The following is an 11,583-nucleotide window of genomic DNA, read 5'->3' as shown; positions in this document are numbered from 1 at the left end:
TCACGGGTCAATGTACATGGATATATAATGAATGTAATGCATGAATAAACTGTATACATAAAACTGGATACATAAAACTGGACCATGAACAGAAGGAATTATCATAAACGGGGTACATGAACATCAAAGACTGAAGTACTCCTAATGCTTCTAAGAGTAGAATAATATGGAAGCTTGTTGGCTCATATCATAGGATCATGCCAAAGGAAAGAAAAGATAGCCTTAACATACCTCGAACTATATTCAATCATCCAACTTCTAATCCTCGAGCTCGTAAGTCTACAATCAAGATAACGTAGGCCTTAATTATATCATTTACCTCACTTACTAATCATTTTAAATACGAATAGAGCTTAACAAATTATAGGCAACAGTTCCCTTATAAGCTTAAATATCCTTCAACTTCCTATTCAATCCAACATAAACCATAACAACAATAACAACACTTATATATAAAAATATACTCAAATCTATTCCTAATCATCTCTTAAAATAGCCCCAAACCACTATCTTAACCTTTATCAACTTACCACTTCCACAACTACCCTCTCTTCACTTAAAACCACTAAAATCCTTGATAAATAACTTAAATACAAGGGTAGAAATCATTTGCATACCTTGAGGGGCCTAAGATTCCAGGATCAACTTCATTACAACCCCTAAGCTTTCCAACTTGAAAAAACCCTAGAAACAACCTTCTTATTGACAAGCAAGGGTTCACGGGGCTCAGATCTTACCAAATCTCCACTAATAATGATGAAAAATGTTGGGAGAGAAAATACTAGGGTTTCTCTGATTTGGAATGTTCTCTGATTTGGAATGGAGGAAAAATGAGAAATGTACTTGTGGATCATATATTTATACTTGGGAGTTAAAAGGTTACAGCGGTGCGGTTCGACGACCCGTCAATGTGTCGACGGTCCGTTGACGTGCTCCGTCGACCTGCCCCTGCAGATTTAGGGCTGCAGAAGCCCATCGACGCCTCATTAACGACGACCTGTCGATATGTCGATGGCCCCGTCGACGATGACTGGTGTCTTCAGACTTCTCCGGTTCAGTTCAGACCGCGTCGATTCAATTTGTTCAACTTCTAATCCTATAAATTGCCATGAACACCTACTGGTACCTTTATACATGGGGTAAGACCCTTTCTACCTCCAAACTTGGGCTCAGGTCTCTATTCCAATGGCATACCCCGACTAGGAAACCATAGGTTCTCCTACGATGAAAATGAGAGGTGTAACAGCAGGTGCTGGAGGATGGGTCTAAGCCTGGCTCAGAGCTGGTGTGGATGGATGTGACTCAGGCTCAGAGATAATATCTCTAAGGCCCGAATTAGATATACTGGGAGGTGTACCACGTGGAAAAGAAGAAAGAGACAAAGTGGCCGATGTGTTTTAAGAGATCTGCCCTATGGAATACATAAGTGTAGGTATAAAAGTAGGATGGGTAAATGAGGACGACTGAGGTGGTGCCGCTTGGAAGGACCATTGACCAGACTGGGGCTGCATAGCAGAACCAGGCATAAAAAAAGGAGGCGGAGTAGAGTGCATATGTGGAGCGGAGGGAATGGACTGGCTACTAGTAGCTGTAGGATTTATAGGTCCCTTATCTTTTTCCTTACTAGTACCTCGACCTCTAGCTCTACCTCTACCTCTACCTTGATCATTACCACCTGATGACATGTGCATACAAATTTATGTTAGTATAAATGAACTAATATATTTAACAAGTACAAAAAGTTAATTATGTTAGAATAAAAATTTAACAAGTATAGAATTGTTTCATCACCAAGTATAGAATAAAATAACATGCAACTAGTCATCATCCCACTCATCCTCGCTTGTTTCATTTTCATCAGATGATTCTTCCCCATCGCTTGTTTCAGGTCCATCGGTCGATTCTTCCTCAACATTTTCTATGGTAGTTACATCATCTTCATCAACTTCTTCTAATATGTGTTGATGATGTTCCAGACTATTTTCTAACTCTATGTCCACCATTTGATGAATAACTGGTACATCATTTTGATACGCCAATGCATTATCGACCTCAATCCTCCCAACAGGCTTAGTCTTTATAACCACCCACCAATCAGCCTTATCTTTACGCAAAGGATATGGAGCATAATACACTTGCTTAGCATTTTATTCAATTCTAAAGGGATGATAGCGATTGTATTGTCTTTTGTGTTTGACTTCAATTATGTTATGCTGACGATTCACCCTTGTACCTCTTTGGCTTGGGTCAAACCATTTGCACCGAAATAATGTTATCTCCTTCTTAGGGTAACATAGATACTTAAGTTGTATGATATCCTGCAACACACCGTAATAATCAACAGTTACACCGCTACCATCAACATCGCCTTTAATGCACACTACTGTTATTCGTCTTCTTATATTGAGAAACTTCTTCGGTTTGGAACTTGTAACCATTCACAATGTACTTTTTCATTTTCTTAACTTCAACAGTTAAGGAAGCCATATCTTTCACATATTGGGTATGTTCTCCTGTATGATAAACCTATATAATAAGGAAGAAAATTAAAAATCAATAACTTATATATAGCCTACATTTAATTGAAATTATGCAATGAACTTCCACACTTACAAAATCATATAGCCAAGGGAAAACTTCGAATATATGGCTTCATCGCCCTCAAGTTCTATGAAGTAACTATTCGACATATGCAAGATTTTCATTAGTTTCACCCTTATTAGTTACCCATGTAATTCAGTAACATAATTCGACACTCACCAAATATATACTTGAATTTCTGGGCAATTGAGCAAGACATGTGTCACAGCTGATTGCCTCTCCATACTACTCATGGTTCATTTTGGAGGCTTTTTAACACCTCATCCTGGTGGATTAAAGATGGACATTGGTGGGTAGTTAGGATCAACCCCACCCACATCATTACGGTTGGGCCTATTTCTCATACATGACGATTGCTCTCGAAATAATATGAAAGCAATCATTTCCTTTGCAAGATACGCTTCGCAAATAGATTCTTCAAACTTAGATCTACTTGCTTGTAATTTTTTGCATTTGTCAATAGTCCTGTACATGTATAATATCATGTTATACAGTAATTAGTTAAAAAAAAATATATTAGTAAGTTTGGGTTCCTTACCTCTCGAAAGGATACATCCACCTAGTTTGAAACGGGCTTCCAAGGCGTGCCTCTAGTACAAGATGAATGGGAAGATGTTCCATCACATCAAAAAACCCACATGGAAAGATCTTCTCGATCTTAGTTGTAATGGCCAGCATGTTCTATTTCCATTCTTTGAAGGTTTTCTACCGTCAAAGTGTTAGAACATAAATCCTTGAAGAACAAACTTAACTCTGTGATTGGTTTCCATATTCTTTCAGGTAGGCGGCTCTATGCAATAGGAATCAAAGTTTCCATGAAAACATAGCAATCATGACTTTTCATACCAATCAATTTTCCTTCATTCATATCAGCACGCTTGTCAAAATTGGACGCATACCCCTCTGGCATCCGCAAATTCTTAACCTGCTGACAAATCTCTCGTTTCTCCTCCATAGTGAATGAAAAACTAGCCCTGGGCTTGAACACTTTATTTTTCGCTAACTCTTGCAAGTTCAATTCAGGGCGCCTACAATATTCCTTTAAGTCCAATCTAGCTTTTTGGTTATCTTTTGTCTTGCCTTTAACATCCATAACAGTGTTGAACAAATTATCAAAGTAATTTTTTTCAATATGCATCGCATCAAGATTATGCCGTAGAAGATTATCCTTCCAATACGGTAACTCCCAGAATATGCTCTGTTTAGTCCAATTAGGTTCAACACCATAACCAGGTAGTCTAGAAGGGGTAACTTCTGTGACCTTAAGCAAGTGACAAACCCTCCCCCAAATTTCCTCTCCTGAAAATGCTCGAGGTGGCGGATCATTTTCAGTTTTATTCTTTCTAAATGCTTGTTTCATTTTTCGGAATTCGTGATCCATAGGCAAGAACTGAAGATGACAAACAAACCATGAATTTTTGTGGCCATGTTTTAAAGTGAATGCTTTACTTTTTTCCATGGAATGAGGACAAGCTAGCTTTGCAGCAGTCATCCAACTAGACAACATCCCATACGTAGGAAAATCATTAATAGTCCACATCAAAGAAGCATGCATATTGAAATTGCTCTTAGTTGATACATCATATGTCACTACACCTTCACCCACAATTGTTTTAACTCATCAATCAAAGGTTGTAGATAGACATCAATCAAAACTTTTGGATTACGGGGACCAGGGATAACACAATTTAGGAATATGTAGGGACTTGTCATACACATCTCAGGCGATAGATTATACGGAATAAGAAATACAGGCCAACAAGAATAGGGTGTAGCCGAAACAGGGTATGGTGTGAAACCATCCGCACACAAACCCAAACGGATGTTCGATAAATAATAAATAAAAAGATGAAAAGAAAAGTCATTCCATTTCGACAAAAGACCCACACCCAAGTTCCATAGCTTTTGGTTCGCTATCCCGGCCATGATTTTCCTACCCCCAGAGGGAAAGGTACTTCCCTTTTGGGCCGGTTGTGGGCGAAGAGGGATTCGAACCTCCGACACCATGGTTTGCTCTTGGTTCACTAGCAAAATCAGGATAAGTTCTATCAAAATGTTTCCATACTTCTTCATCCGATGGATGACATATAACACCAGGTGTCCTTCTATTTTCATTGTGCCATCTCATGTGAGGAGTAGAACTCAGCGATGCAAACAACCTCTTTAACCTACATATAATAGGTAAATAATGCATCGCCTTAATTGGAACCATCTTCCCACTAGGTGTCCACCTATAATGCGCATGTCCACATAATTTACATTCATTTAAATTGGCATCTTGCTTATAGAACAACATATAACTGTTTGGAAAACAATGAATTATATCATACGACAATCCTAATTTGGAAACCAATCTCTTTGCTTGATAGTAACTCTTAGGTATGTCGAATTCCGGAGTAACTAGTTCCCCCACAAGCTTAATCATTGAGTCCATAGCAGCTTCAGCAACAGTCCAATCTAATTTGATATTAATCATTCTAACTGCAACATACAACTTAGAATGCTGACTCCCTACCCAAAGTGGACGACTAGCCTTTTCTAATTCTTGATAGAAGTGCATTGCTTCTTCATTAAGGAGGTTGCTCAGGTTCAAACCCAGACTGTATGCCAAAAGCATCATTAACCATATCATTACTTTATCATTAATAAAACTAAAATTGAAAGAATTTTAAAAGCCCTAATTTGAAAGAAATTAACCTCAATTTAGAAGTTAAAAACGGGGCTGGGGTAAGTGGGTGTGGGCTGCGCATGTGGCGGGGGTGGTCGGCGGCGGCATGAAGCTTGATGGCGCAGGTGACGGGGGTGGGCGGCGTAGCTTAGTGTTTTTTTTTTTAAAGAGGGAAGTAGGTTTATTTTAGGAAAGAGGGAAATGGGAGGAAGAACCCGTGTGGGTCTTCTTGTATTAAAAAAATCAACGAACAAATCGATGCAGTCCGTTAGTTTTTTTTTTTCTTAATTTTTTTGACCCGATTTGGTAAAAAAAAAATTAGAAAACCGACGTCGTCCGTCGGTTTATTTAAAAAAAATCATTTATTAATATTTTAAAAAACAAAATGAATTATAAATTATTTAATATATTTTTAAAATTAAAACCGATGTCGTTCGTCGATTTTTGTAAAAACAATTGGCAGAATTATAAGTTCAAAATTTCGTGAAAAAACCGACGTTGTCCGTCGTATTTTTAATTAAAAAAATATTAGAAATACAGCGTCGATTTTTTGTCCGTCGAATTTTTGTAGTTTTTTAGTAGTGTGCCCCAAAAATTAACAGACAGTTAACTCACCCAGGGACAATTTTGGTATTAAATTTAGTTGGTGAAGAAAAAATTGTCCAGAACGACACCTTTGAGAACCAATCTTCTCCATCGGCCACTGGAAAATATCCAACACGCCTCTGCGTTTTTGATCATTCCTATAACAGATATGACTTTTCGACTAATCTCATATGTCAGTCTAGTCTAATTCAGTCGTTCTAAATTTCCATCACTACATACAAAAGTCTGATGGTGGCGGGGAATAACAAGCTAGAACATCATAGTCAATGATGAAAAATACAAAGGTGTCAGAGAAGAGCCGGAAAAGTCAAAGGTTACCATTCAGCCGTTGCTGGAGAAGCCCGTCCCGGGTTGTGGGAGTGGATATTAGATGCCAGTGGGACATGTATTATGAAGACGTTGAGGAATATAATAAGTTTTACCAGATCAATCCAGATGTCAATTAATCCTTCTTAGATTTATTTGTAAACTAGAATTCATGTATATTGTTGACGCCTAATTTTTAACCTCCCACATTTATTTTAATTGTTCAGAGTCCTTGGATGTCAAACAGAGAAAAATATATATTTTTTCGTAAATCAAAATGATTTTATAAAATTATCTGGATAATATTTTGCCATTTCATTTGGCAAAATAATTTCTATAATACTAGAAACCATTTAGAAATTAATTAACATATTTTTCTTGCAACAATTAAGAGGCATTTGATAAATTTAACCAAGGGAATAGTTTAAACAAAATTGTTTATTTTATTGTTAAAATTATCAGAAATCAATTAGCAAGCATTTTACTTCGTTTAATTCAAGAAATCATATTAATTAAATGAATTAATCATTTTACCCTCAACTCTTAATTTTGCATATTCAATGTGCATTTGTACAATTTATGAGAATTAATCACAATTAATTGAGTGTTGTGGTTAATTCCATAAAATTGTTTGTTATATGGCTAATGGTGGCTACAATTGAAATAATCAATTGTTAGTTAATTTTGGCCTTAATTGGAAAGCCAATTTCCATGGTTAAATCAATTAAGGTCATTTTCACAAAGATTAGCTTTTAATTTGTTTGATCAATTGTATTAGAAGCGCCTTAATTGAAATAACCAAATGCATGGTTCAAGTCAATAGAGATCATTATTGCAAATTAGCCTTTAATTTGTTCAATTGGGTCAAATTTGGCCATAATTGAAATGACCTGTTCCATAGGTTAAAGTCAATTGAATCTACATTTGCAATTTGAGCCCATTTACAGAATTGATCATGTCTACATTTGCAATTTGAGCCTATTTACATGATTGATCATGTTGGTCACTTTGTTTAATTAGTCAATTAATTGTGTTTGACCGCATTTGAGAAGTTGAAATTGATTGACCTTCTTAATTATGGCCATTTATTAAATTAGTGTCGAATTACCTTCATATATATACGCATATACACACAGATATACATGTATATTGCGCGTATACGCATGTGGATATATGGACTGCCCTTTGATTTCTTTGAAGACCGCGACCCGGCCCAAGAACACGCTTAAGGGGGGTAATACCCTCTCTCTTTTCAGTCCAAACAAACCCTTAGGAGAGGAGAAAGGTCTCACTCTCAAACCTTAGCGCCGCCTCCCCTTTCTCTCTCCTCTCTGACATCACACATGCCGGAAATGGCAAAAACGAAGGGCCTATATGGTTGCTTTAGTATTTGTAGGGTCGAGAATGGCAAGAGCATTTATTGCTCTGTCATTTCTCACCTATTTCTGCCACAATTCAACCCAAACACGGTATATCTCTCTCTTTTTCTTTGCTTTTTGGACGGATCAACGGTCAAATGACTGAAAATCCTTAATGATTTTTGTTTTACTCAATTTTGAATACTTGTCTTCCATTGTTTCATGAAGAATTAATTGGATCATTGCAATTTGGGTCGAATCTGGCCTTTGATGTACTTGCATGTTTAAATCTCAGCCTTTGATGGCTGAGTGAGGGTTTAATTTCCAAAACAATTGATGAAGTCCCACATCGGTTGAATTAGGGTTTCTCAACTTTTTGGGGTTCTATAAATAGAACCCCCAATTCACACTCTGGATACACCGAATATCATATATTCACACAAAAAAGACTCAAAATACCTAGGGTTTCAATAAATTTTGAGACCTTTAATTTTTCTGAATCAAGTTTAAGTTTTAAATATTTGTTTTTTTCTTTTATTTGTGGCTGAGTTCTGAGCTTGGGTGGAGGAAAAAGAGTCTCCAAGTTCATTCTCGATAGAAAGCTGCGCAAAAAAGAGGTAAACCCCTTTCCTTAGCTATTTCTGTTTGTTTAAGTTGTTGTTTATACTGTTTATGCTACGTGTTTAATTCTGTGTTAGTAGTAAGCGTGATTAGGATAATTTTTTGTTTTGTTAGAGTTACAGTAGTAAGCATGATTAGGATTAAGTTATGTTATTTGTTTAGTTAGAATTATAGTAGCAAACATGACTAGTGGCTAAATATCAGTATGCTTATGTTGCTTAGTTGGAGTTATTGTTTAGATGTTATGTAATGAGCATGATTAGGGTAAAGACATGCTAATATGATTGTGCTATTTGATTAGAATTATAAAATGCTATTAGTAAGCTTGATTAGGGAGTTTTAGCATGCTATTTAGTCAAATTTGTTACTGAATGCCTATTTGAGCAGCCTGTTTGTTGATTAGTTGGTCTATATATGATTAAAAGTATTTGTTTGTCTCTGTTGGCATAGTTGATCCTCTGATTATAGTGTTTGAGCATGTTTAAATGTGTTATGGGACTGATCCTCTATTAATATAGTTGGTAATCCAAAATGATGTTTATCTTAAAGTGTTTGAGTTCTGTCTATATGCCATTACCATTAGATCATGATCTCAACTTGCATCTGTGTTTTGTCTGAACTTACCTAGACATGGATTGCACTCCATAAGGTTAAAAAGTGGATTCTGAGTTTAGTTCTAGTATTTTCTACACACATATAACATCTCTGATTAACTCTGTGGGAGTATTGAGGTTCATTATTGATTAAAAAAAATGACAACTACATGCTGAGTGGTCACTCTCTGTTAAATTTAAGTCTGTTTTCACTCATTATTATCACTTAAGAGCATCATATGAATTAGTTAAGTGCACATCTCCATGTAATACTTGTCTAAACCTGGAAAAATAGTGATATTGTCATGTTCCATTGAGAAACCATGCTTTGGTCATATCTTTTAAGTAATCATACCAGAATAAAAATGTCAAATATGCATGTTTATATGCTCAAGAGGGTTAAATACCATGTCTAATGTTTGGTCTACCTGTATCTATGTCAAATGCCTATGCTTGTTAGTTGTAAGACTACATATCTACATTTCTCTCTGTGTGTTTGTTGAGTTGGGACTGAGTATGAATACTGGATCACATGTATAGTTTGGAGTTTGGTATATGAGTTTAAGTATCGGGAGGTCTGAATTGAAGGAGGTTGGCACTTTGTGTATGAGTAACTATGAGTGTGACTTACCTAGGGCTAAGAAAGGGATGATGGGCTTAGAGTTTCTAGCTAACTCAGCCTAATCTCTCTATTCTAGGCTGCTAGGATTCCCTCATGGAAGCTCATATCCCATGGGACCCTCCAAGTTTAAAAACAAGGAAAGTATGTGTATATGTGCATGCTAAGTTACCTTTTAAAAATCTAAAACTGATGTGAAGTATTTTGCTTGTTAAATGGTGTAAACTGGCTTTTGACACCTGATCTTTGCACATTATGTACTGCATTGCCTTTTTTTTTTTTTTAATCTTTCCTCTATGGTTCTGTTTGCATTTTTTCTAAATGGAGTCTCAACTATCATATAGGCTTTAATGTGTTCCCCTTGCTGAGTTTTGAACGTATGTTTTCCTTCATGATATACAAGGAGACATACCTAGATATACTAGGTATATCCAGTTCTGTATACATACAAGTGTATAGGAGCTAGTATATTTGGTATATGGTGTGTATATCACTCGTGTGAATCCATAAATGTTGTCTTTTGCTGTTAAGTTTTTGTTTTGGCTTTGGGCCTACTCTTCAATATCTTGTTGTTGGGCCTTGGCATTATTTGTTGTCATTTAATGCTGTTTGGGCCATAGCCATCTTGATTTGGACTTGTTAGTTTCCTTTGACTCTTTCTTTATGTCTATGACTTTGGTTTGGGCTTCTTGCATTAGTTGTGAACCTGTGTTTATGTATAAGTGTGTTTGCCATTATAATCTGCTTTGTAGTAAGTAAATGATTAAGTCCAAAACACTTGTCGAATCCTACCACCTCCTTTGTGTTGCATGTGATACCTCCACGGGCCATTTGGGTCACCTCTCTGCATCTGAAAACCTGTTGGGCCTGAGGCCCAACTACTCCTGTTCATTGATCGAGTCCGATAAAAGAAAAGGGAGCTAATATTTGCATGAAGGCCCAGCCATGGGTGGAAATGGTCTGAAGGCCCAGCTATGGGTGAAAATAGCCAACTGGTGGGCTTAGGTAGGCCAACCGGCCTAACTCCCTTCATTTCTTTATTTGTAAAGACAAGTAAAAAAAAATATTGAAACCACATGTATGTTTAGAATTTAGGAAAATGTAGTTGTAATTCCGAAATATCCGTAATCGTGTCATCCTGGACCCTTGTGTTCACTATGTATTTCCAACGGACATTTAGACAAGCGGGACCTATTGTGTAGGAAGGAATCAATCATCGAAAATGTCAGGGACCCAGTTAGACCTCCCCAGCTCCGGTTTGAGCGCTACAGCAGTCACGCTCCAGCGGCCATGACCCCGCTGAAGCGTTGGTGTTGTGGTAGCAGCAGGTCGCTACAGCGGCTAAACGAGCGCTAAAGCGCTGCCGCTGAAGCGGCGAGCCAACCGCTAAAGCGGTGGCGCGTAGTTAAATTCCCTATTTAAGAAATCATTTCGGGAATTGGTCCCATTTTCTCACAACCCTAAATTCCAACCGCCCCAAGCCTTTTGGGAAGTCTAAAAATCAGATTTGTTGGGCATGAAATCCTTCTAATACCCTCAAATCCTTCTTCCACCTAGTAAATTACTCCTAAAAGTCTTCACCTAGAGAACCATCAAATGGGTATTGCAAGTCCCTAGAGTTGAAGGAATGTTGGGTTAGCATTATCTTTCACATGAATCTCATTAAGTAATCTTCCATGTTCTTCACCTAGATGGGTTAATAACCTAGATCCCTACCTTCTTCCTTCTTAAAAATGAGTTTCTTCATGGTTCTTGGAAATGGGTCTTCTCAAGGATGAGCTTAAAAATGGTAACTTTACCTAGCCAAGGGCGTAAATAGTTGACCTTATTCATGGAAAGAGATTGATATATCACCTAGTGTTGTTATGAATGAAATCTAGAAGTGGGTTAAGTTCCCAAACCCTCCTTATTAATCTAAAGTCTCTTACGAGGGTCCTAATGATGATTTCTATTCTTGGGCCTCACGTTGTCTCAAAACTCCTTCGTGCGGATTACGATGTGGTGATCGAATTAAAGAATCAATGGATGTTCGTGGCACCCGCTCGGCCATGAGGTAGGTTATGGCTTCCCTTTCGGTAGATTCCGGTTAGTTTCTCGTATTCATGTATTAGAAGAAACGGAGAATGCATGTGTAGGAATTGGAGATTTGGGATGGAATCATAAGATAGTATTGTTGTGCGATTTGTATGTTCGGGCTTGTGGCCTGTAGAT

The 11,583-nt window shown here is 37.2% G+C and overlaps 1 protein-coding gene across 1 annotated transcript; it reads right to left on the bottom strand.

Moving 5' to 3' along the window:
- Positions 1-3,391: 3,391 nt before the first annotated feature.
- Positions 3,392-5,233, bottom strand: LOC132045446 (uncharacterized). Its single transcript, XM_059436026.1, has 2 exons — positions 4,597-5,233; positions 3,392-4,197 (listed from the first exon to the last, which is right to left on the bottom strand). The coding sequence occupies exons 1-2, from the start codon at positions 5,231-5,233 to the stop codon at positions 3,392-3,394; spliced, it is 1,443 nt and encodes a 480-aa protein (XP_059292009.1).
- Between the last annotated feature and the right edge of the window lie 6,350 nt (positions 5,234-11,583).

The sequence above is a fragment of the Lycium ferocissimum genome, unplaced genomic scaffold, assembly GCF_029784015.1.
Source record: "Lycium ferocissimum isolate CSIRO_LF1 unplaced genomic scaffold, AGI_CSIRO_Lferr_CH_V1 ctg67, whole genome shotgun sequence".
NCBI lineage: Eukaryota > Viridiplantae > Streptophyta > Magnoliopsida > Solanales > Solanaceae > Lycium > Lycium ferocissimum.
Note: the sequence above shows the minus strand (reverse complement) of the source record. Positions and strands in the feature narration are given on the sequence as shown.